General features: G+C 44.2%; 1 protein-coding gene across 1 annotated transcript in view; it reads right to left on the bottom strand.

The window, feature by feature from the left end:
* TRIM67 (tripartite motif containing 67) overlaps positions 1 to 26,283 on the bottom strand; it is a 33,548-nt gene that overhangs the window by 1,369 nt on the left and 5,896 nt on the right. The window contains exons 2-9 of the mRNA XM_035899714.1: positions 26,146 to 26,241; positions 22,257 to 22,379; positions 20,842 to 20,952; positions 17,919 to 18,078; positions 11,256 to 11,401; positions 8,194 to 8,332; positions 6,841 to 7,144; positions 469 to 631 (exon numbers count right to left, since the gene is read on the bottom strand). Coding sequence (XP_035755607.1) covers positions 469 to 631; positions 6,841 to 7,144; positions 8,194 to 8,332; positions 11,256 to 11,401; positions 17,919 to 18,078; positions 20,842 to 20,952; positions 22,257 to 22,379; positions 26,146 to 26,241 — 1,242 coding nt within the window. The remainder of the gene's footprint in view (positions 1 to 468; positions 632 to 6,840; positions 7,145 to 8,193; positions 8,333 to 11,255; positions 11,402 to 17,918; positions 18,079 to 20,841; positions 20,953 to 22,256; positions 22,380 to 26,145; positions 26,242 to 26,283) is intronic.

Genomic DNA, 26,283 nt, shown 5'->3' with positions numbered 1-26,283 from the left:
TGATGTGCTTACTGGGTCTTCTCTGTTGCACTAATTCTCTGACCTATGTTGTCTTTGCTCTCCTTACCACTGTGCTGCTCACATTTCTGTCTCTTGCCAACATTAATAATCTCCAAACATAAGATCTAAGAGGAATTAGGATACTCATATTTTTCAGCCAAACTGTCAGAGGAAGCCTTAGCACCGCTGCTTTCCAAGTGGAGCGTTGCAGCACAGTAAGTGTAGGAATTAGTCTGTGTGGGAACTTTTACTTGTTTTTACAGAATCACCCCTCACATCTGTGAGGCAAGGCAGGAGGTCAAATGCAGTTTTCCAAAAAGTGTTAGTAGCCCAGGTGTCAGCCTGAGAAGGAAAGAGCCCCTATCCATACTGACTACGTACAGTTAGTATCCCTAGCAGCAATGGCTGGTAGCATACGTTCTCCTGTAGAAGAGAAGGGTAAGTGGGACTGCACTGCAGAAGACTTACCTGGACATTTCTATTGAGGCTCAATGCAGGCATGAAGACACCCTCAACATTTTCAAACGCTGGAGGCCCTTGCTGCTGCCCGTTAATGTAAAAGGTCAGGTTGTGCTTGTTCAGATCCAGGAGAACACCAACGGTGGCACCTTTAGAAACTCCTCCTTCAGTCCTAAGGTACAAAGGGACCACACTGTTGGTGAGGGCAGAGTGCTGCACCGCCGCTGCTCTCTCTAGGACATGGCAGTCTTATGAAGCAAAGGGGGAATGGAGCAGCACGGTGAAATGATTATCCCTGCGGCGTTTGGCAATGGCTGATCCACACCTTCATCTCAAGCATAGGTACACATTCATGGGAGCTTAATGGGGGATCCTAAAGAGAAATCAGGTCCATCTCTCCTCCAACTGCAATCTAAGAGCCGAAAGTGGGGTTGAGAGCTGACAGGTCCCCTTGGCTGATGAGAGGTAGGGAGGTGAGCCGGTCAGGTCCCTGCTGAGCATGCGGGACAGGAGTCCTGGAGACACATCTCCTCAAAGCACCCCTGCTATAGTGAAGAGATGCACAGCAGGGGATGAGAAAGCAGAAAGCTGGCTTCCTAGGTGTTCATTTCTAATCATTATGCCTGCTAACAGCTCGAGACTCAAGACATCCAGTTCGAGTACTCACCTGAGTACATCCCCTAAGGGGACCCAGCTTTCCAGAGACCAGGGAGCCAGCACAGGTACAAGAGAGAGTGGTTTGGGGGAGGAAGGGAAAGTGGGGCTGGTAGGGATGAGCATAGCTGCCTGATTGACAGGGTGCTCAGCTACAGGACTGGGAGCTGTTTCAAGTGTGCAGGGCGGTTATTAATACCAGTGGTAATTGGTTGTGTCAGGAGCAGCTGCTGAGAGCTACCATGGTACCAGAACTTGCCAGGACAGAGTCAGCCAGCCATTACACGCTTGAACAACTTGACATTAATACACTTTGATTTGGGGGTTAGTCAAACCCAGTATTACTTTAGAGAGTACTGCTCAAAAAAAAAAATCTACTAGATATGCAGATTGGCCACAGGCACTGCTGCTCTGCTCCAGTATCACGGGGGCTCTGCAATGGATTTGCAGCCTGACACAATTTGTTCAGGGTAAATCAGATTTCAAGTAATTTGCAGTAGGAAAGGAAGCAGCTGTCTTTTGTCCCACGCGCTCCCCTCAGGCACACCACATTCACAAGGTTCATGCTATTTTAACATCAAATTTATCAAAATAGGTAGACAAAACATAAATAAAAAGGGGGGGGGGATCAAAATATGATTAGGAAGAACATAGTACAGGGTAAGAAATTTTCATCTTGTCCACTAGGTGTCATGAACTGGTTTCCTTTAGACTAAATGCGGCACATGGCATTTCCTCTGAAGGAAAAGGGAGTTTTATCTCTGGCATAATAGCATAGCACACTAATCTGACTTCTCCATTTAAAGCTCTTGAAACAACAATAGTATACATGAGAATCACGAACTGGGTCTGAGATGTGCCAGATTTCAAACTTCACGGTTCTCACATTCCTTTTATTTGCTTTCTGATCCTATAAGCATTAACAGATTTCTCTTTGAGCTCTTCTCCAAAACCATAAAGTAAATTATTTTCCAGCAAAAGTTAAGATGCTTACCTATCCTCAGTATCTCAGTATCTAAACTGTTTTTATTAAAAGCACTCAATCATAAAGCTCATGATGAGATTGTGGGAAGCAACAGTACTACCATCTAGAGCTATTTACAAATAGATTACATTAATTTTTTTCTCTGTTATAGAAGCAGATTTGATTGCAGGGCACCACGTTTTATATCCTGCAGTGTTTTAAAATAGATTTTATGACATCCTTTTAAATGACATTGATTCTCTTAGGGAAACAGAAACAGCAACGTTGCCTTTTTGAGACTATTATGCCCTTTCCTATACAATAAGCTAATTTGCTTCTTGTGGGCTAATTAGCTGCATGCTGCGCAGTGACCTTGAGTGACTCCCCTGCAGCCCCTGGGGCCAGCCCCTCTGAAGAGGAGATAGATGCTGCCAGCAGAGCCCGGCCGAGGCGAGCGCAGGACCCAGCTACGGCCCCTCCAGGAGCCACAGGGGTAGAGCTGAGGGATGGGGACCCTCTCCCTCCTTTGCTGTCCCACATCTTGCAGGGCTTCAGCAGAGTAGAGGGATGGGGATCCTCCCCCTCCCTTGCTGCCCCACGTCTTGCAGGGCTTCAGCAGGCAGCTTGCCGCATTCCTCGTCTGCCACCTCCCCAGAGGGAGCAATTGGTTCTGGTGGGATGAAGCCAGGGCAAAGGCAAGCAGGGGCACTTTGCGGTGCTGCTGCCACAGAGGCTGGACTTCCTCTGGGGCTGAACAGCTGCTCTTCCTGAGCATCCCACAATTTCCTTGGGAGAAGTACTTTGAGGACTCCAGTGCTTTTTGGACTGCTGTCACGGCCACTTCCTTTAGGAGCAGAGGTGGGAGAGTCAAAGTTTCAGGATCAAACTTAGGCAAGCCATTTCCCCACTCTTCTGTACATCATTTAGACAGTATTACAGGGTAATTTTTCTAATAATTTCCTTAGTTGCAATAAAAGAAGACAGCTAGCTCAAGAGACTCAAACTGATGTTGCTCTCTCCTGGCGCGCTTCTGTGGCAGCATGTAAAAAAGCTGCTGCTTTACTGCAATGCATTCTTTAAACTACTCAGTGAGAGTTATAACATAGGCCCCTAGTAATCTGCATGCCACATAAAGGGAAAGTGCAACTGTTTATTACAATACGTCTCCAATAAATACTTAGCATTCATTAAATGATAATGCAGTTTTGAAGATAAGCACCACTCATTAGTTCAAGTAAATGATGCTTCTCACACCTCTTTTCTCACAGTCCTGCACATTTTTATTTCTGTGTGCAATGATAAGTCCTGAGTGTGGAAGTGCTGTGCGGAAGCCTGCAAGGTCAGAGTACAGACAAAGGAATTTGGCTACCATGAAAAATGCTGCCGCCTGTGGCAGTGGAAGCTGTTATTCTAAGATGTTTTCAGCAGCAGCTTGGACAATGTGCAGAATAGGACTGCATGGCTTGGCTTGAGGAATTAAGAATAGTAATAAATTTCACTATTATTAGAAAATAAAGCTTAACAATTTACGAACACTTTAATAAACTGAAGAATTAATTTAATTCTCCGTTAAGAGTATTTTAATAGTGAATTTCACAGTAATTAAACAACTTCACCATGTCTATTGTCAAGGACAGTATTTTTCAGAGAATTATAACATTTTTGTGTGATGAAAGCCTCATCTTGAGATCTCTGAAGTCAGTGAACAGTCTTTCCTGATCACAGGGGGCTTTAAGACTACACTCCAAATTGTCTCGATTTTGACTTCCCTCTGTCTTTCAGTATAAAACTTTTCAACGTGATTCCCGTCTCTTTCTTTACATAAACATGCAGTGGTGAGAGCATCTCTTATAGCACCAGGTACTCCTGCTCTTGGGAACTTTGCCAAGAAATGGATCTATTGCAACGAATGCCAGTGCCTCTTAGCAACGGGCATACAACTTCTCTGGTGGGAACTGATTATTTTCAGGAACAATGAGGCTGAAAGGCACCTCACAAAGCTATGTCCCTGCCCTAAAGCATTTTCTTAACCAGTTTGCTCAATCTATTCTCAAAGGTACCCTCTGGTTTTGATAGCGTTAGAGTCTTCTGTTCATGCCTCTTCTTCTAGCATTACAGAAGCCATAGAATCACAGAATCATAGAATCGTTCAGATTGGAAAAGATCTTTAAGATCATTGAGTCCAACTGTTAGCCTAGCACTGCCAAATCCACCACTAAACCATATCCCTAAGCGCCACATCTACCCATCTTTTAAATACGTCCAGGGATGGGGACACAACCACTTCCCTGGGCAGCCCATTCCAATGCCTGACAGCCCTTTTGCTGAAGAAGTCATGGTAGTTTTTAAGGATGTCGACAGGTCCAATTTTCCATGCTATGAGTGAAAGGAACAGGAAAGTACTCTAAACATGACAGGTCCCATGAATAGGTCTTTCAAGCTCCACCTCAGCTTATCCTTGAAGCTAGTCATTTATTTATTGCCCTAATTTATTCTCATGAAGATTAGGAAGCATGAAATGATTACTAAGATGTAACCTCCATCACAGTAACATCCAAGAGGCTAAAAGCTGATAATAAATTTCCTTTGGACTGTGATACTGTGCTCTCATGCACTTCTTTCCAGTGGGGAAAAACAACTCGGCAGCAGTGACTGTTTCCACAAGACTATTACAGCTAATGAGTTAAAAACCTGACCTACTTGACTGTCACAGTTCAAAATATAATGCCTAGACCTAAATTCATTGAAGCGCATGTGATTTCATAAGACTACATGCCCTTTATGAGTGTACTTCACTTGAACAGATATTCCATGGGTCTATCCATGCCTTGGATGTGGCTGCAAAGCCTTTGTGGTTTGTCGAGTAAAAAGCGGGGAACTATCACCAACAGAAAGCACTTTGTTCTCCTGTTTAAGCAGGGCGATTGGAAATCCAAAGTGTTTCCATTGTTTGTGCTTCCCAGAGAAAAAGCTTTTGCTTAGCTTGTGTGTTGCTTGCCGGGACGAGCATGCTGAGGACCAAATCCATAAAATAGGTTTCTGTGACAGTATTACACAGAATGGTTGCCAGCTTTTTTCCAGAAAACATAAGCTGTTCCACAGAGCATTAAAATTAATACAGCTTAACATTACTTCCGCCCTAAATCGAATCAAGAAGTTAAAGGGACAGAGAACCTTTTGATATATTTATCAAACTGATGTTATTTTAGTATCTGTTGTCTTAGGACATGATCTAAGGTCTTTGGAGCCACGGAAAATATTCCAATTGACTTCAGATAGCTTTTGATCCAGCTACAAGGTTCTCTTACCTGTCTCTAATGAACTGCAAAATCAAACTACGCTTCAAACAAAAATCCCCAGCAACTGCAGTATACTTACTTAAAATACGAGTATGCTTTAGAGTATAAATGACTATTCAACAGGAAGCATTGCAACCAGCTTTAGGATACAGTGCATGTTGGCATGAACTTACTCTTTAAGGAGATAATACCTGCATTTGAACATTTGAAAAATCACCGCAAGCCCTTCTTTTAATCATTTGGTGTAACAGAAACAACATCTGAGCTAGTGAGTATGGAAGACCTGCTAGGACAGTCAATAGAAAACTAAATCAAAATCAATTCCCACTCTGCCACAGACCTACTACGTACCCTTGGTCAGTCACTTTATTTGTACATTGATCTCCCATTGTGATAAGAGTAGGTATACAAATACACCATTCTCCAAAATAAGCAAGGGACTTAGGATCCTGAATCACACTCTTCAGTGGAGATCTTCCTAAGGGTCTCAGTTCCTGTGGTACCCAGCTGACCTTCAGCTAGGGATGACCCTCTCATGAGACACGGAGAGAGGGCAGTGCAGTTCTGCTCTGGTGATACTCCAGGGAGCTTCAAGTGAAGCTGAGATGTCTCCCCTACACAGTCCAGCATCATGTTAAGGAAACGCAGCCAGCACTAGGCAGAGGTAACCACCATGAGTGCTGAAAGCCATGCAACCGTGTCAGCACAACACTGGATCTATGTTGATGCACGCCACCTCTGTGTGATCTGTCCCTGGAGGCAGCTTCAGTTAGAACATGGCTCCCCATTGCTCTGTTGTGTGGAGCACACAGAGCCTCTGAGTGGTGGGAGAAAGAGGGGTTTGGTAAGGATGAGGTGAAATCCTCCTTTGTGTTGTAGTAGTTGAGACACTTTTCAAAGCTCTTCAGTACAATGGCTCGGTTGGACGGAAGCCATCACTAAGCCCTCACTGCCAAACAGTCCCCTGTGTCCAGATCATCCTAGGTGTGACCTACAGCATTACCTTTAATCAGCTTTCAGGACTTGTGATAAACACCTGCATTTTAGACAGGCGATCACCAGTGGTTTGCCTAATGATTGCGCAACCCCACAGCCAAGATTCCTCCTAAGGAAGAGAATTAACCACCTCTCTCTCTGCACTTCTCCAGCAATGAGAGAGAAATCCTGCATCCCAGTGCGCTGCACTCCTGCCTGCCGACGCTGTGGGTGGGGCGTGCAATAACGGGCTTAAGTCACAGCAGGGGGGATTTAAGCCAGATCTCAGGAAAAAACTGCTAACAGTGAGGATGACAAACACCAACACGGATTGCTAAGGTGCAATTGCTGTTACTAGAGATTTTTAAGAAGGAATAAAATAACCACAATTAGCAGGGAGACGGACTGGATGGCTTGCTGAGACCCCCTCCTCTGACGCAAAGCAGAAAAAACTATCAGTAACAAGAAAAGCACGCAAGTGGCGCTTACCGATTGGTGTGAGAGTTGCAATGCATGAACCAGCTGCGGTTGTTGTCAACGTACATGGCCCATGCCTTGTCGTCCTTGCCCAGCATCATGTCCTTGACGACGTTAATCCTGGCAACACCAAAGGCTGGATCGGGATGGTTGTCATACCGGTCCACATGCAGTTCCCAGTAATGCACGCCCTTGGAGAAGGCTGCTGTGCCAAGAACAACCCGGTCATCGTAGCTGTTGCAGGTGGCAGTCTGGTTGTCATTTGACAGCACTATGTCTCTGTGAGCTGAGGAGGGGTCGAAGGTGAACCACGCCACTGTGGAAGGGGAAGAGGAGAGGCAGGATTATGGCAGAACGGGCTCTGTTCAAGTGTCGTCTGCTTTACTTCCATTAGGAGAATGAGATTCTGCCTTCCTAAAGACACCACTGCACTTCCAGGCAATAAAGACAATCTTTCCTCATTACTCTAGGCAGCTACACAAGATTGTTTTGAGCTGGTACCCTGCTGTTTTTCAGCTCAGAAGTGCCTTATATTATCTGTGCTTGTTCCTCTGAACATAAGCTGCTAAGGGCAGTGACTTTCTGTTCTCACACAATAACAAGAAAGTCATTGAGGAGGCAAAGGCTTCTCCATGATAGGGAAACTGCTCGCACAGGTTAGATGGGTTCTCAATCGCCTTTAATGGAAATGGAGTTCCACTCTGTCCGTGCTGGTAAGGACTGACTTTGCTGGTTTATCAAAGGGGGGCAAAAAAGGAAAAAAAAAAAAAACAAACGAGAAAAAGCTCTTAAAAGTATAAATATTTTATACTGGCCTATTTTGGCAACACAGCATAAAAGTGGAAGTGATAATAGCATGCACTTCTTGATTCATTACAATATCATTAATGAAGATGAACTTCTTGTAATGCCTGTATGGATGTCAAGTGTAATTACAGCAGAAGAAGCATGAATTCCCATCTCTGTATTATCAAACCTTGCTGTGAAATTGAAGCAGTAGTGAAGAAAAAGGCAAATTCCAAAGATATATGCAGAAGTGGAGACAGTGGCACAAAAATATCCCGAGTTGCATAACTGCTTCTGTATGCTAAAGCAAATAAGAATCTCAGTTAGACCCCAGACTTCAACAGCCAAATAAAATTGCATGATTTGAAACCTGAAATGTTACTGATAATGGAAAATCCCCCCAAAGTCCTAGGAGAGCTCAGTCCCTGTGCACATTCAGTTCTTGGCCTCTCCGCTCAGATGATTCAAAATCTCCATGCCAGTAAATGCCAAAGATATCAGTGGGTACAAAGGGATGCAAGTATCCTGCCACTGAGACCTGCAGCTTTTTGCTTGGAAACCGGCAAAAACCCAACTCACCATCCGACGTCTGTAAAATAACTGTCTTGCTGTAAGGACCAACTCCTGATGAGTTGAAAGCTTTGACTCTTGCATTGTAGGTACTGTTGAAATGAAGGCCATCGATGGTGCACAGAGTCTCCTTGCCAACATATACTTCCTAACCATTCCACAAAAAAAGGAGAGAGAGAAAGAGAGGCATAGTTTAGCTGTTTCTCTGTGCCTTGTGATCACATGTTAAGACTCCTAAATACAAGCCACAAGTAAAACAGCTTCTCATTGCTTCCCAGGATGTAGAAGTTATGCTGTTATAACATGGACAGCCACAGCAGTGGAGACATCAAGGATGGTTAGCAGTGGAGATGCTAAGGTGAAGATGAAGCTGGAAGGGTACAGCAATAACAGGCAACACAGAAGGATCTTAATTTTTATCCTTTTTTCCTACACATCTACTCCAAAACACTGTTTTGGAGAGCAGTTCCAGTGTCTGAGCCACCGTGGCTATTCTTGTATTTATGTAGGACCAAAAAAGAGGGGTGTGGAAGAATTAAAAAAACCCCAAGTAAGCACAGTTTTATTCTGTCAGAAAGGTTGTCTCATGCCTGTGTTAAAATACAATTTTGAAACCTGCAAACACAAAGCCGGAAGAAACCAATCTACTAAAGATTTGGATCACATGCACCACGTGATGAAACAGCAACTGGACAACAGAGACATCATAAAAGCCTGCAAAGATTCATTAATGTGCAAGCACTTGTGTAATGTGAAATATTTCAGGAAGAGGAACATCTAGGCAGACTAATGAAGAGGATCAGTCAGATTATACAGTCTGTGATGAACTGAAAGAAGCCTGGAACCTCATGTTTGTTGGAAAACTGAACAGAAAACGACAGAAAAGGAATAAATCCTGTCTTGGCAGCACGTTGAAAGCCACAATTCCTTTCCACCTCTGACTTCCCCAGTTCTGTGAAATCCACAGATTTATGGTAGCAAAGGCCCTAAAGAGCTTAAGGCTGTGACTAAGCAGACCACTCAGGCCCCAGTTCAGTTAAGACACTTCAGTATATGCCTAAGAGCAGCCCTGTCAATTGGGCTCTTTGATATGAACCTAAAGTGAATTAAGTATGTGATGAACAAGAAAGAGATTACTTAAGTTTACAGCAGGCCATGTGTTTGTCCACTTTGCTACCACGGCGGCTGCTACAAACAACAAAATCTCTTGGGTCCTGAGTTAGCTGATGATCTTTCATGGAGAGAAAGAAGATTTTCAACAGAATAGCTTAATTTATCTCCATGTTATAACATACGCTGTCCGTGCAAAAAGCTGTATTTGTAGGACAACTCTGACATTTTTCTAATCCATCTCAAATTTTTGCCACTGTTGACTGCTTGTGTTTATTCAGACTGATGCTCTCTGCTATGGTGGGAGGCAAAAACTGTTCTTTAAATCCACCCATTGAATTCTGATAAAGTGCAGTCAGTGTCATTGCTTTCAGATATATATAATCCCTCATGAAAAGGGTCAGCAAACTCTTATTGAAATGGCATTGCTGAGAAGCCTGCAGTTTATCTTTCAGTGGGTAAAACTGACGGTGTTTCACCAAAGCAAAAAAAGCGTTCCCCCTGAGAAGTGGTCACCCTAGATTTTTAAGGACTGAGGTGGTTTTGTATCTTTTTCAATCCAAAATCTTGACATGGCAGTGCTGACAGTCCTAAAACCTTTGCCAGTTACAAACCCTACCACCCAAATGGGCTTGGATATGCACCAGCCTGAAATCTTGTTTATTCACAAGTATTTATGTAGTTGTGAATTCCTAACACCTTGTTCCTAACTCTTCATTCATCACACACTGATAAGACTCTTACCTACCAATATTAACTGTACCAGCAGCTCCCAGCAGCCGTTCACAAAGGGACCTTTCACACTTTCAGTTGTGGAGACCAGCCTCTTCAATCCCATGTGAAATGATACTTGGACCAAGGAAATGAAGAGACCTTCCAGAAACAAAGTGCCCTCTTCAAAATGCCCTGCCAATATCACTGCCTCTTCTAATGAGGGGCATCCAGACCAGGCACCTTTGCTGGCTATGGGTGTAGCTGTTTGGCACAGGGAGGCAGTTGCTTAGGTAGACTCGTACCAGGCCATTTTCAGCTTGAGAAACCTTTAGGTTTCCAGTGAGAAGCCAGTTTGCAGCTCCTGAAGAAAATGCCACCACATGTTTTTGGCAAAATTTCCCATTTGTGAAGAGAGCAGCTGTACTCCACAACTGACCTCCAGATGCTCTCAAGGCACTAGCCCCTAGGGATTGCACTGGGCCAGCCTGGTCCTGGAGCAACAGGAGGGTGAAGCCTGCCTGAAGAGGAAGGGCCACAGCTTCCAGCAGGACATGGCTGGCAGAAGGCTGATTGAATTATTCCTGTAGTTCATTTATCGAGATGTGGCAAGAACGGATGGGAGCCTGTAAATACCCTGCATCTGCAGCCAGGAGCAAGAAGTTGTAGCATCAGCCTGAAGTTCTGGAAGGACGGCACTCGGGATGCCTTCCCATACTTACCAACCCCATTGCAGTGTGTCTGTGGAAAGTTTCCTCCAGCCTGGTCTCATCCACTCCCAGAGAAAAGACTTAGAATTCCTGTATTTTTATGCAGGATCCCATTTTTACTCAGAAAATCAGGAAAAATTGAGTTGCGTTTCTGGGCCAAGAATCTCAGCTATTGAAACAAGGTGCTATGGACAGGCAAGGGTAGGGGCTTCAAAGAAGTCTCTGTTTTGTGGAATGAAACACTTCCAGCTCCTGTAGGCTAGTATGGGATTTTCTGCTCTGGTACTGTCCTGGGGGACCTCAAGGTCCTCTTTGCCAGAACCCTGAGAATAACCTCAACCAAACTTCTCACCCAAGCTGGGGCTCCTTCTAATAAGCAGCACCTGCGCTGCTTTTTACATCCACGCAATGGAAGCAGGGATGCGTTGACAACCCGCATCTTCCCTACCCCCTCTCCCAATCCTCTGACAGACACAAATCCCTGTCCTGAGGAAACTCACATACAAAGAAACACAAATAAATGCTAAATGAAATTCTCACTCGGAATTGGCCACCATCTCCATCATCAAGTTCCAAGATATAACCCTCCACTGGGTTGTGGCTCAAAGGCGGCATCCTCCAGGCCAATGTCACGCTGTTGTTTCTGGTGCAACACTTCTCCAGCTGCAGCAATGGGACAGGTGGCACTGTAACGGGAACTGGGCACAGATTAGTGTAACCCTGCCTTGCCCTGTTAGTCCCTGCCGCAAGCAGCACGCCAACCGCCCACCTCCCTCCCCTCGCCGGGGACTCAGTATTCACTAGGAAGAAGACCCGTTCCCTTCCTTGAAATAAAAGGCAGTAAACATGGTATAACAAAACGTCGTTACTCAGTTAGACAAACTGTTTGGCAGAAACAGGTAAACAGAAACATATGTGGACATCCTTCTGGTGCCTTGTAAGAACTACAGTCTGGGGGCCTCATGCCTGGGCCGTGGGGTGGCATGGGAGATGTAGTGCTGCCGGGAAGCCCAGCTCATTAACGAAGAATTGGGCTATTAACCAGCAGAGCAGCCACTCCTCCCAGCATGGCAGTGAGACAGAGCCTGAACTCCACCGACAGCAGGAAAACAACTCTTCACAATAGGTTTGTTGGTGTTTTTTTTAACCTAATCTAACACACCATCCTCCTCCCACCCCCCCTGTTTTTCATCAAAACCACCTTGGATATGTTATCTTTATGGAAGCCAAACTTAAAAGAAACTGTTGAAGAAAATGAATTCCATTTGCAAATTTTATCGAAATCCCTTGGTTCAAGTAGCAAAAGGAATTTCTGCACCAGAGGAGGCTGCCTGGGGCTCGCTCCTCTCCGCAATTACAGGTGCAGAGTTATCTACCACCCCGCCTGTTTAGTGACTCAGGAGAAATACCAAGACACTGTTGACCAGATCGGCATCTTAAAAATAAAAATAAGCAGAGTAAACATTGAGCCATGCCTTTGTGGGGAAAAGGCCTCCACCACACTTCCTCTGCTAAACCCAACTGAACTCTTGCCGTTCACTCTTTGCTGGAAATTATAAAGTGAAAATTCGGTCTTCTGGGGAGACCTGGCATGTATCTTACACACTGCTGAAATCGCACAGGTTAAGTGGGATGTAAGCCATGCATGGACCCTGCCTGGTCTTTTGCCCAAGGCTGAATTTCACTGTGCGGGATCATTTCTGCAGAGCTCGATCGTGTCTTACAAGGAGCTGAGTGCTCTGAGCATTCATTGACTTAGCTCTTAACATTATCAGTTTGCTCTTCTTTTATCTATCTTCACTCTTCTTTGAGCCTCTAGTTTATTTTCCTCCCTCTGTCTGCATGAGAGCTAAGCCCTTGAGCTGTTCCTTTCATCCTATTTTACCTCGCCGGATAAAAGAGGACTGCTCGCGTTTTGTGTACCAAGCAGTCTGTGGGAAAACGGACGCTACTGTGTGATGGGGTGAAGGCTTCACCCCTGCTTTGGAAGTGACACGAAAGTCAACATCACACTTGTGATAAACAGTGCAGAAGCCACCGTGGCTTTCTGCTGGCGTTATCCATCACCGCAGTGAACGCGGATGGTTGGTAGCCCAGAAGAATCATTGTGGTCTGAAACAAAAGAGCTTTATAAATTAGCTCTTGAAGGTTTTGCTGTGAAAAGAGAAAAAAATGCCTTGTTCCTATTCCTTGACATTTAAGGATGATTCAGAGGGTGTCAGAAATAAAAACCTGCTTGTTTTTTCACAGGGAAAGTTCAGACTTTTCTCTAGGAGACACTGTGCCTGGAGAAGTAACAGAAATGTGACATTACAAGAGTCAAACACCTGAAAACAAGAAACTCAGAGGTAATGGGATTTTTTAAGTGAACCATTTTAAGCTTAGGGTTTTGTCTGTATTTGTTAGCCTGTGTATTTCCAGTGATTGATGATCCTGGAAGAAGATGAGGCTGTACCAGCTGTCTACCCCCCTTCCACTTTAGCTAACAGGTTAACCCTCTCAGGAGGCATTCGCTGGGCTCTCCCCACTTCTGAGACTCCCCCTGGCAAAACTGGATGAAAACTTAATTCCTGAAGCTTATAAACTGTAAAATAGACAACACCCACTCACCTCTGAATAAACCACTAACCTCTCCAACCCCCTGCAAAAATCTCCTAGGAACACTGACGGGAGGTGTTCAGGGACTGTTCACGTAATGTACAATGCCAAAAAAAAAGAGAAGAATTTTTGGGGGATGGTAACGGAAATAGGAACGCCGCCTAGGATTAGAATATGTTTTCATGCGGTGAAGTGCTGTTGTTCCCACTTCCCAGGGGCAGTGTGAATTTTGTCCCTGCGTGTGAGAGTCACACATGCTATGGGGAAGTGCCTGGGCTTCTTTACTGTGTCACTGGACATTTAAGTTTTTGTGAGTAACCCTTACCAGTCCCCTACTCCCTTTGGGCCAGCCTGTGGCCTGAACTGCACAACCCATGGTAGCTGAAGGAGAGGTAAGAAGCTCCCCCCAAGCAGCAGTGCAGCTTTGCTGGATGACGCTTGCTGCGCCTGCCCTCCTGCATCCTCCCCTGGAGACTGATGGGCAGAGATTTGCCTTGAGCTCAGATTCCCTCTGGCAGGAGAAAAGATGAACACTTGTTGTAAATGTCACAGGGAAGTGCAAAGAGAGTTGAATAATTGGGGCACCGGGATATCCTTCATAGTGAAGAGCAACGGGACAGGACTAAAAGAAGAAAAATATAGGCTAAGTGCCAGAAAACAAAAAAGACTCAGATGTTAAATTACAGCGCTGTCCTGCTTCGTGTTCAACTTGAAGTCCTCTAGAGAGTTTTTGAAGGAAAAGATTAAAAATATAAAGGGAGAAATGATACTGCATTGGTACAGCAAGACCTATTAATGAGGCTGAATGATGTCCTGCTATTTTAAAAGTGCTTCATGCAGGTCGCACTTAGCTAAAAAATGTGATACTGATGTCTCAAGTCAACTCAGCAGTTTCAAAAACACATTGCTCAATGTATCACACAGCTGATCTCCTCTCAGGGTAGAGTAGGGCTGCTCTGAGATGTTGTCTGTTATCTGTCCTCTTGACAAGCAAGTTGCGCAACGATGCTCTCCACCTTCCCAGATTAATTTTTAAAGGACTAAATGCAGTGGAATAATGGGACCCTCAGAAAAATGAAAACTTTGACCTCCTCCAAAACTGCAGTTCAGCCCTGTAATAGCCTGAGTCACTGCTGTAGCAAGTGCCCTACAAACAGTGTTATCGAGAGAGAAGGGAAGACCACAGGCAAAGATCTGGGTCCATAGTGCAGAGCGGGCAGAACCAGCGATAAAGCCTATGGTGAAACAGTTACTCTTTCATTATCATGACTGTGCAGCTCATGGCTGGAGAAGCAGAGAAGATTTGCAGCAGGAGATGTGTCGGGGGACTCTTCATGGACTGGTTTGCAGAAGAGGGAAGGAGTCACTCCCGACAAGGAGAAGGGGCATATGAGTGAGTATTCAGAGGTACAGAAAAGTAGAGAGTAGCTACATTTTTTCCTATTTTGTTCCTAGTCTCCATTTTCCAACAAGCCAAGATTGCATGACAGTTCCAGCTGTTTAACAAAACAAACCTGGAACACATATTTGTCTATGCCCATAGCTTGAACTGAGGAAATGTGATGTACACATTGAGCCAGTCATCAAAGAGGACAGGAATTTTGTGCCAAGGCATTCAGAAAAAGCAATAGAGAGGCAAAAACATGGACCGAGGGAAGGGATCTGGGAAAGCTCAAAATGCCAGCAATTACTAGAGCTGTGTGTGTGTCTCAGCAGGTCAGCTAGCCTGGGGAGCACAGGACTCTTGCCAAAGGGCTATCAGTGAGACCCTCTGGTCAACATGACTGCTTAAGCATTAATTCTGCACCTATCACATTTATGCACATTTAATTTGTTACCAAATTGCTTTTTCCTTCTGTAAAAAGAAAACTCACCCCCTGATGTTTATTTATTGAGATTAGCTTAGTTATGGGCTTATACGGAGTCCACCAGTAAGGTACATGAACAAGTCATCAAAGCAAATGTAATGTGATTTGTTCTCATTTTCATTCTTCTTTGTCTAACACAGTGAATCAATGTTTACTTACAAGCATGCTTTCACTCTAAATGACCCTTGCAAGCTCACTGAGGTTGAATGAGGCCAGAGTTCGAAAAAAAATAGAAATTCAGTCATGCACTAAACATCGATAACAATAGTACAGACCTTACATTGCAAAGCTTTCGGAACAAAACAACTTGTAGTTGGAAAAGCCACACTGGCCCTATTCTCCTAGCTTTCCCCAGAACTCCCTTTACTCCCATCAGATCGTCTCTGATGTCTTTAATGCATCTACTCCCATCAGACCAACCAGTATGGTGACTTAATAACAATCCCCTCAACAACAACATCTGGCAAAGACTGATGACTTGTTGGTGTGCTGGGGTGGGTAAGATTGGAGGAAGAGGAGCAGATGTGAAGACACACATAGGTTTTTCTTTGTGAAATCAGAGTCTCAGAAATACACAAGTCCTGATGGTGATAAATAGCAAAACATCACCCTACAACACCAGCTTTTCCTCACAGTCAGCAAAGTGATGTTCCCAGTAAGTCTGGGGGCTCACTGCTGAAATGCTGAGTTGCTTCCTCTGTGGTACCTGTATTTCTAGATGCAAGACCACTGCGCGTGAGAAGATAATGCAGAGATGGTGGAGGTCATGAAGGCAAATTTCAGAAAAAAACCACCAAAGCATCAGGCTGAGCAGTTCTAATGCAAATAGATTTGCAGTCATAAACTGAAAAATCTAAATACAGCTCTATATACTAAACACTCCTCAGTACCTGTGAATGTTAACTTGGGACCAGTCAGCGGCTTTTTCTGCTTGGCCACGCAGAGGTGTGAGGAGGAATAATGCAGTCCCTTATGAAGGAAAGGTGGCCAGGACAAATGGCATTTCCACCATTCTTTGCATGGTGTGTATTTGGTCACACCAGTTGTGCTGACCAACCTGATGGGCCATGCAGCAGGTACTCCCTGGTCAAGGCCAAGACAGCTCAAGGAAAAGCCCTTCCTGAGGTCTAACTGTTAAGATGCACACGGGGACCAAAGCCCGAGGGTGTTCTAAGCTCTGCGCAGGTTTGGGCAGAAGCAGTCCTGTCCTCCTCTGTGCTCTTCAGGCCATGTCTAGCTCAGTACCAGGGCTTCACTGCGATCAGATGATAAATGAGAGTATCAGCAGACAGCACTATCTTTCATAATGCTCCAGTGAATCTGGCTCAATTAAAGTCTCTGAGTTCAAGCTTAAAGCCAGACAAATGTCCAAAAGCCAAATACTTAAGCTGCTCTGACCTCAAGTGACCTGTGGTTAATTAGCAATCTAGGTGGATAGTTTAACTAAATTCCTTATATGTTTGGGAAGGAGAGTGGCAGAAGATTAGTATTAAATGTATTTCACAAGTATGGCCAGCATTAAATATAAACTGATTTAAACAGACAAGTGCAGACAGTATTTGGAGAAGTTGTATCAATGATATGCTTTCTCTCTTGACTCTGCTTTCCTGACTGTTAACATTTCAAAGGAGCAGTTCACAGGTGTTTTTGAGTAGCTTTAATGCAGCCCATTTATGTCAAGATGCAAACCATTCTTGGTGAGCAGACTTTAACTGTTTATCCTTGTTTCTCAACATATTTATCTGCCAAATTATCCACCCTAGTTACTTCATCTTGGGTCTCCTAGGTTCAGAATTAGGCCTAGAGAAGATGGATAAAGCGAAGAGAAATCTTTATGCTTGCTTGGAGTCAAAAAAAAGCACATCCGACACGATTATCCTTAACTCATTCACTGACTTCTGGCAGCCTCTACCCTGTCACCCACATGTATAATTAAGGCTTGAATCACCACTGAGGGAAGCTAATGGCATCATTCCCAGGGACCACAATAGCCTTCAAATCCAGCCGGTCTATGGATCTAATTCTGATGCAGTTCTCATCCTGCTCCATATAAACCAAGCTCATTACAAGCACATGATTTTTTTTTTTTTTTTTTTTTTTTGCCAATGGCATCTACTGTTCATCAGCTTCTGCTTTTAAATACTGTTTTTAAGATCCTTTCCTTTTAGTGTGTCCCTCAGGATCATTCAGATACCTGGGATTGAGGAAGGGTATAGCCATGGAGCTACTTTCCCCTCGTGAATCTCTGCCTCACAAATTTTTTTAAGCTGGGAACTGTCCATATATAAGTCAAAGGGGTTCTTTTTTCCCTTTTCAAGCATGTGTGTGCGTAAGCGAATATTTATTTACTACGTCAGCTGCTCCTGGCAAGATAGGGGTAATTGACATTTTGAATTAACCATGTTAAATCTAGGGATGCTGTAAAATGGCATAAAGTTTCATGCAGCTCATGTCTTTTTAATCTTCAAAGCTGATAGACAGCCCTACTCTGAAGAATTTATCTTTTCAAATCTTTAACTGCACCTGGTACGTCTGTCCAAGCTTGTTCACATCACTGCACGTGAGGTGAGCACTCTTCTCTAGGAAATAACCAGTAATCTGAATTTGCTTGAAAACCTTTTAAAACTATCCAGCAATTTCAAGTCATTCCTCCTTCCTCCCTCCATACCCCCCTTCTTCCCAGCACTGTTTCAACACATGTATGAAAAACAGAAAAAAGAAAATCATAAAAGCTCACCCCTACATTTCATCTGAATAAAATCCAGCTGGTGAATTGACTGCAGTAAAGGTTCGCTATCCAGAGTCAAGTCAAACTCAGCAGACACTTTTGGCTCCAAGGCTCCTTTGACCCACTGTTCCTGAGATACCTGAACACGCTTGATTAAAGCATCTGAAATCTGAAAGAGAGGAGCAGGCTTATAATGAGACGGCAGATGCACACATTAAAAGTGACAGAATGCCTGCGAGAGAGATACAGCACAAGGAACGCGGGAATGCGACAGCGTGACAGCTGAGACAGGATCTGGTCGTTCTGGGGTGAGTTCCATTTATGTTGCATCCTTTTGTCTTGTCTTTTCAAAACAAATCTCATCTAGGGGTCGGAAAGTAAAAATAGCATTTACAAAGCCTACTAAGATTATGTTATGTACCATGCCTCTGAATGCCACGTATACTTCTGCATTCTGTTCTTGGATACGCTCAGTCTAGTTTTGCTCTCCTGTTTAAAAAGCAGTTGCACAAAGACAGGCTTAAGTGTAAGAGGGTCTCTCCGTTCAGCAGAGATGATTCAGTGGAGGAAAACTGAAAGGAATACAAAAATCAAATGGGAAGGAAGGGATATTTCTCACAGTGAGGGTGATTAAGTTGTCAGATAGACTTCCAAAGAATATGATGGTTTTTCTATCATTAGATCAAAACTGAATTTCATTTTTAAAGCTTCGCTCTTGCTTAGCCCACAGACAATTAGGCCAGAAGTCAGATTAAGATGATCACAACGGCCTCATCTGGAAGTGAAATCCCAGCTCTGCGGAAATCAATGAACTCAACTGTCCTTGAGTTCAGTGAAGCTGCAATTTGGATATCTGGAGTCCCTCCCAGTGAGCTTCCTGTAAATCACAGGGAGCAGAATTTTCTTCTGGATAGGTCAGAGAGAGTTCTTCTTTACTGCGGGAGTTTTGCCTTTCCTTGTTACTGTTACTGGAAGATGCTCACGCCTGAGCCCCTGCATCAACAGCTCCTAATCAGCCTGTGCAGTAAGTGGAGAAGTGTCTTGCAGCTTTCCTACAACCTGGGAGTCACTTACGGGGATGCTGGATCCCTTGGCTGCGTTTCAATCTCCTGGCTGCAGAAGTAGTTGCTCTAAGTAATGCAGTACCTCAGCATTTGCTGGTTGCCTTGAAAGCATCATTGGATAAACGAGGAAATGTAAAACCAGCAAAAAAAAGTAAAATGTGTTTTTTCATAAAAGGTGACTGCAAAAATGAAGCCACAAAGGTGACAGGAAAAGTAAGCTGGAATGAAAACAAAGCATGTATCTAGCTAGCCTGTAGGTAACACCTAAAGGTTTCATGTGTCCCGCAGTATCCAACCGACAGCCTGCTAAAATCTGTGTAGTGTTGAGATTAATATACACCACACATTCCTCACACTTTCCTGAGACCAGACGTGACAGTAATAATCAATCTGGAGTGCTAATAGGCTTAAGTTGACTAATTCTCATCCTGTTTTTTAGGGATGCTGTGACAGCCCCCTGACACTCACACATTCATGGGTGCAGTGTGCCCTGTTCAGCTGACAGCCACGTGAAGATCATTTTGTTTGATATGCCTCTCTTCCTAGACAATTAATAAGACAATAACAGAGCCTAGCTATTTAGCTAGGGCTAAATAAAATAATAATAGAATGAATTAGGCAAAATAATTGTATAATAAAACTGTTGTGTTTTATCTCATCAATAGACACTTTCACTGCTTACACCTAAGAAACACTATCCTGGAAATTAAGGCAATTGCTAGTTGGGCTGTATTTTGCAAAGAGGGGGTATCTGTATCCTCCAGCTACAAGGCAGGTCTTGTAAGCCTGTGAGGTGCAACAACCCCAGTGAAGCAAAGCTACATGGAAGCCCTTAAGGCTGCCCTTCCTCACAGGGGAGATGCTGAAAGGACTCTTTCACATAGGAAAGAGGAATGCAAAGGGGAGAAGCAAAAAGGGGAGAGGTACTACTCTGCTGAGTCACAGACCTTTCCAAATTGATCAGAGAGCTCTGTGAGGCCCTGTGTTGCATTTCTCAGATGAGAATGAAATAATATTCTGCAGAAAGTTATCATTAACTGCATAGAATCATGGAATCATAGAATGTTTTGGGTTGGAAGGGACCCCTAGAGGTCATCTAGTCCAACCCCCCTGCAGTGAGCAGGGACATCGCTAACTAGATCAGGCTGCTCAGAGCCCACTCCAACCTGGTCTTGAAGGTTTCCAGGGATGGGGCCTCCACTACCTCTCTGGGCAACCTGTTCCAGTGTTTCACCACCCTCATTGTAAAGAATTTCTTCCTTATATCTAGTCTAAACCTACCCACTTTTAGTTTAAAACCATTACCCCTTGTCCTGTCACAGCTGGCCCTACTAAAAAGATTTTCCCCATCTTTTCTATTAGGCCCCCTTTAGGTACTGAAAGGCCGCAATCAGGTCTCCCCGCAGCCTTCTCTTCTCCAGGCTGAACAAGCCCAACTCTCTCAGCCTGTCCTCATAGCAGAGGTGCTCCAGCCCTCGGATCATTTTTGTGGCCCTCCTCTGGACCCGCTCCAACAGGTCCATGTCCTTCTTGTGCTGAGGGCTCCAGAGCTGGACGCAGTACTCTAGGTGAGGTCTCACCAGAGCATCTTTCTTTTGGCCTGGAAGGAAGGGCTGGCAAGAGGAAAGACGTCAGCAGTCCGGGAAGTGGTGTGACCACTAACTCCACACCCCAGTCAGAAGATGGCTGGTCAAAGACACCCCTTCGCTGGGACACCATCAGGCTCTCTGGGCTTTGAGACAGTACTAACAGGAGTTAAGGTGAACCTGCCTCGGAGGTGGAAGAGGCCAGTTAGCAAAGCTGTCCATTTTTAGATTTAACTTGAACGTCTTTTCTTCTTTTCCCCAGAACATCAGAAAGAAAAATACCTGTAAAAACCCAGAGGGATCATTTTCTTTGATAACTTCCAGGCAGTACTCCATGAGCCCCGTAGACTGGCGTAGCTTCAGCGTACAGTGATTTATCTGGTCCCAAACAACCTGGAAAACAAGCATCAGTACAGTTCTGATGACTGCCTCATCTTACAGTTAATTGTGTAAGATTATTTTAGAAGAGACAACGAATGGAAGAGTGTGTTAAAGCTATGCTTAATTTAGCTGCCATATGGCCATTGCCATATCTCCATCAGCTACACTCACTTGCTCTGTATTGTAAATACCGATAATTAGCTTGGCAAAATGTTGTATGCAGGGAATCTCAATTTTCAGAGCAGATTAATTGCTCAAAGATCAGGCTTGCTTGAGGCAGAAAGAGCACAGAACATGTTTCTACATTTGCAGTATTCACATTTACAATCACACTTTCACTAAAATCTGAGCTTTTAAAAAATCCTTCTCTTAAAAGGCAAATATTACAGAGGATAACTGCAGGAGTGGTTTCTTGCAGATTATACCCTACCATTCTCTTCACAATTCACCATTGATCCTGCTCTGCTTAAGAACTCATTGCTGGGATTAAGAAATAAAAAAGCTGCATCTCATTTTTCCAGATTTTGGACTTGATTCTGCTGCCACATGGCTGTAGACTAGGCCTAATGGCACTGTGTTCAGCAGCACAACTCCTGAGGAACAACAGCCTAACAGGAATAAACCACAGGATTAGCTGTGCTGTTAGCAGCACATCCTAAGTGTTGGCTCTTGTTAGGCATGGGGGTTTTTTAAATGCTGATCTCAGGTAGATTTTATTCATTGTTTGTCATGTTAGATTTTTCACTTCAATTTTTCCTTCTATCTTAGATGCTGTTAATGTTACTGGCACTATAATACCTCAAAATCACATATGCAGTTTGACGTTTCAAGAAATGTGTCTATTTAAACATTTCTTGACTGCCACTTTCTTCAAGCATTTATAGCTTTCTTCTCCCACCCCCCCTTTACTGCATTTCTTTACTACCTTTTGAGTAAGCACATGGATTTCTGGGGGTGGCTTGCCTGAATTTCAAAGGTTTGAAGAGACACCAAAATCCCAACATTTTACTTGGGCAGAAGGGCTTTCTTGCATTTTGAAGGTCCACACAGGTTTCACTCACAAGCACCTCCCAAAAGACAGCCCAAAACCATCAGATGGAAATACTGATGGCCTGATTCAACAAACTGCTAAAGTATATGCATCATTTTTCATGTATAAGCACAGTTCCACCAAACCGCCAAACTGGAACCTGCTGAAAGGACTTTATGATTTGGTCGTCAGGAGTTTTCACAGTGTAAAGGGCTGGGGACTTAATAAAATGCACAGTAATGCCAGGTATCAACAGCCATGCTCAGCTGATGAGAGTTGTGCTCACCTTCAGCTTGTGCTCACGTTCTTTGGTCACCTTTGTGAGCAGTTTTGCCTTTTGTCGCGTTAACGCATCAACCAAGGCATCGCACTGAGCGACAAGGCAGGCTTCATAATCCAACCCATTCTCCTAGAAGAAGACGAGAGTCATACTCATCAAAGAAAGCATATTTTACACCGTAAGCTATTGTTCACTCTTACCTGGTTTTCCATTCAGAAAAGATTTCCTTTCAAGACTTCGGCGCTTCTGTTGCCTTTCTAATTTCGTTATAGCTGTACCAGTAATAGCTGCATGCTATAAAACGAAATAGTATGATGCTATGCCACAAAACGGGCTTATTTAAAATGCTGGTTTACCGGCACTTTCTGGACAACAGAATGCAGTACAACATAATGTAAAATCTAAACTAACATACACAGTGCATACATGCAAATAAGTGGGTTCTTCCCCATTCTGCTTTAATTATCCCATTGCAGCAACTTTGAAATCCCTGGCTCTACGCTATGGCAATTAGAAGAGAATTATGGACCAGAATCTGGCCTACAGGCTTATTACAAGGAAATTAATCAGATGCAAACACCTGAGATTTTGTGTATCACTTAGCCTTACCTAAACCCCTCTCCTATCAATGGGGAACAAACCCTGCTACCACAGAATCCTGCTGCAGCGGTAGAAATCTGAGTAGATGGTGCCACAGAGTCCTGAGCCGCCCCTCCTCCTGGGGATGACTTTCTCTGGCCATGGAACCGATGCTGTGGCACCCATTCAAAGGGAGGCTCTCCCTTGCTTCCCCTGCTCGTCAGACTAGAAGAAGGACAAAGCTTTCAAGTTCCTCTTTCCAGAAGAAGTTCAGTTGTCCTATCAGCTCTCCCCCCAATCCTCCAAGTCACAAAAAAAAAAGCACATTAAATGCGAGATTTTAAACATGTGCTGAAGCCTCTTCACTGAAAGCTGTCGCACACCCCTAACTCATCACTCTCTCAGCTTTTTCTTTATGCTTTTCTCTTCCTTTCTGCTTGTTGCTTTGTCTTCATTCTTTTGAGAGCAAAATGTTCAGCAGTGTATTCCCTTCCCTCACTGAGATCCCTGCATCCCGTTCTCCAGCCGAGTGACATGGGGTCACTCATCCCTGAGAGGCCCCCGCCGCAGTCAGGCCAGCAAGATGGGTGGGGGGAGAGACACCAGGCGGCTCAGTTATGGTTCACAGGTTTGTCTTAGTTTGCATCTCTCCCTCCTCGGCTTATCTCACACCCAACTCCCTCTTGAGCCCATTTCCACCCAGCTACTCTTGAAGTGCTGGTTTGTGTACAAAGCCTGAATCAGTAGACAGCTGTAGAGCATCATTTATCTCCTCATTTTCTGTTCACACACCAAAAGGGGTGTTTGGTGCTAGGCCTCTTTCAAGGGAGAAAGGATGAAACTGTTACAGCAGATAGGAAAATGTGAAAATCAGATACTGACAGCAACAAGGAGGCGCAAGGAAGCACCAGGGTCAATGAGGGACAGGCAGTTTCTGAGAAGAAGAGACCAAGAGACTTAAAAGTGACCTTAGAAAGGAGAAGAGAAGGAAAAAAAGAGGGGGAAGCCAGAGATCTGAAAAGCAGGGGAAAGGAAATTAGACTATGAATTTTCAAACTGCCCCAGGCAAGATAAAAGCACATCTCCTGGTAGCTCTGACAAACTCAGAGTGGAGATGAAGGTGGCTGGCTGGTCTGCTCTGCTTTGAGACAGGGTAATAAAATGTACATATTGCTCGCTCCTTTGTGTAAACATACATTTTAAAGACATTTTTGCTGAGGGGTAGATGTCTGTATGTGTGCCTGTGGCAAGCATCATAAGACTGCTATTAGAAATAACCTGCTCTGAGATACGTGGTTCTGGGTATAAACCTTACCACACAGGCTGCACCTACTTCCCCCTGAAAAACAGTCCAAGAACTGGTTTTTTGGTCCAGATGCCAAAAGGCACAGATCAGCTCATGACACATCTAAACCCTTTCCCCTAAAATAGCGTGTCTGTACCAAACCTGCCAACCAGGAGTATTCCCAGGCACGTGCTATCATCAAATGCTGCTCAGGCATCATCTAGGAAGAGTGCAGTTTGTTACAGGGCAAAACCATGCCAGGGAGTTCATGAAGGGTTAAGCTCTGTGGGTGATCATCCTTTAGCACTCAGAGTGATGCCTGAGTCTTGTTTTACTTATGAATACATATGCAGCTGATTAGTCCTGCTGTTTTGGTTTGCTGAAATTTGATGTCCTCACCCAGACGCGGGCTGGAGGCTGGCTCAAGACGCAAGGTTCAGACCCGGCTTTGTGCCCAGACATTCCTAACCGTGAGAGGGCGATTGCTGGGTACAGCTTCCTTTTCTGAGTTCTCCTCTAGCGTTTTAAGCAATGAGCAGCGTCAAAGAAATGACTTGCTCTTTTGATCTAATTGTAGCAGCTCCCTTATGCAGAGCAATTTGGCAGTGATTTTATTGGAACACATTAGAGGATTTTACAGCACAGTCATAAAGAGTCGTAATAGGCCACCTTTAGGTTTCAGGAGGGAAAAATACATTTTTAATGGAGCCAGGTGACTCAGGAAAAGACTGTTGATAGACTACTATTTTGGATGAGTTATCCCATCCTAAAATAGCTGTTCATACCTATAGGAAGAAGTGCTCTCTAGAGGTGCCTGTCCTTCTCCTTGGACAATGAAAGAAGCCCTAATGACTAGGGTTAGATGAACTCCTTAACTTTCGTATAGGTAAAGTCAGCAGAGAGAAACCTCCCGCTGTGACCAAAATACAGCATGTGACAGGTGCCAGCCAGTGGCTTCGCACTGGTTTCTTTCAGGTACATGTGTTATCTTTTACCAATTTCCCAGACTTGGTTTCTTCCCTTCCCCACGTGGCTGCAGAAGACGGTGAGGGTGGGTAGCTACACTGCCCTGTGGCAACCTGAGAGCTTAGGCAGAATTTGTGGTGTGAATCCATCACCTTGAGTGTTAAGTGGGATATTTTAATGATTAAATTCTACACTGAATACAGATTTTCGAACTTCTGCTTTGGCTTTCTGCTTGTAACAGGCACAGGACTTGCTTGTTGACGAAAGATGAGCAAGCAGCAGAGCAGGCATATCGCAGAGCAGATGATGTATATCCCACAGAAAAGCTGTGGGTAACAAGTGTCCCCTCCCGGGCGCTGGGAAGCTCAGACTATGGCAGCACACTTCCAGCCACGCTCTGCAGGGTGAGAAGGGCCTTGAGGATCATCTGACCTCCAGCAACGACGAGTCTGAATTTGGGCAAAAATGGGACTTGTTTCCTTTTGGGTTTGTGCCCTCAATTACTGCACTCACCATAAGCCCTCTTCTGACTATTAAAGCTGGGCAATTATAGGCACCAAAATATCTCCTGCATCAATAAATGACCACATTGATTTAGCAGCATTTGTTTCTTCTTCTTTTTTTTGACTTCCTACAAATACTCTAATAAACAGGTTGACTGGATTTTGTCCAGGAATGAGTACTCTTTTAGAAAATGTAAGGTGAAAACCAAGTAGTAAACTTTGAATGTGTTAAAATGAGAACTTATCCCAAATGCCCAAGTGAAGCAATTGCAGTCAGGAAGGAGCCCAGAAACATGACCACTGGATTCAATCAAATACCAATCAACGCAGCTCAGATGTCCAGTATTGAGTATCAGCTTCTTGCAATAAACAGCAAACAAACTAGAAGCTAAGAGGGGCTTGCAGGCATTATTTGATGAGTAATTTTTGCCTGGCAAATCCATTCAAGAAAGGTTAGATGATTCCAGGAAAGATGAGAACAGCACAGGAGACAAAGTCATCAATTATTCACTCAGTTCTATTGATTACTGTATTATCAAACCAGCTAATATTCTACAGTTACCTGGATCTGCTGCAATAAATTTTTCAGCTGAACCAAAAACTCTTTAGCTTCCTTTGCTTTATCCGAAACACCATTTAAAGCCTGAGACAGCTGTGCCTGCAAGAAAAAAAAAAGGGGGGGGGGGGGGGGGAACAAAAA

The sequence above is a fragment of the Egretta garzetta genome, unplaced genomic scaffold (assembly GCF_000687185.1).
Source record: "Egretta garzetta isolate BGI_Z169 unplaced genomic scaffold, ASM68718v1 scaffold118, whole genome shotgun sequence".
Taxonomy (NCBI): domain Eukaryota; kingdom Metazoa; phylum Chordata; class Aves; order Pelecaniformes; family Ardeidae; genus Egretta; species Egretta garzetta.
This window is presented reverse-complemented; position numbering and strand designations above follow the sequence as displayed.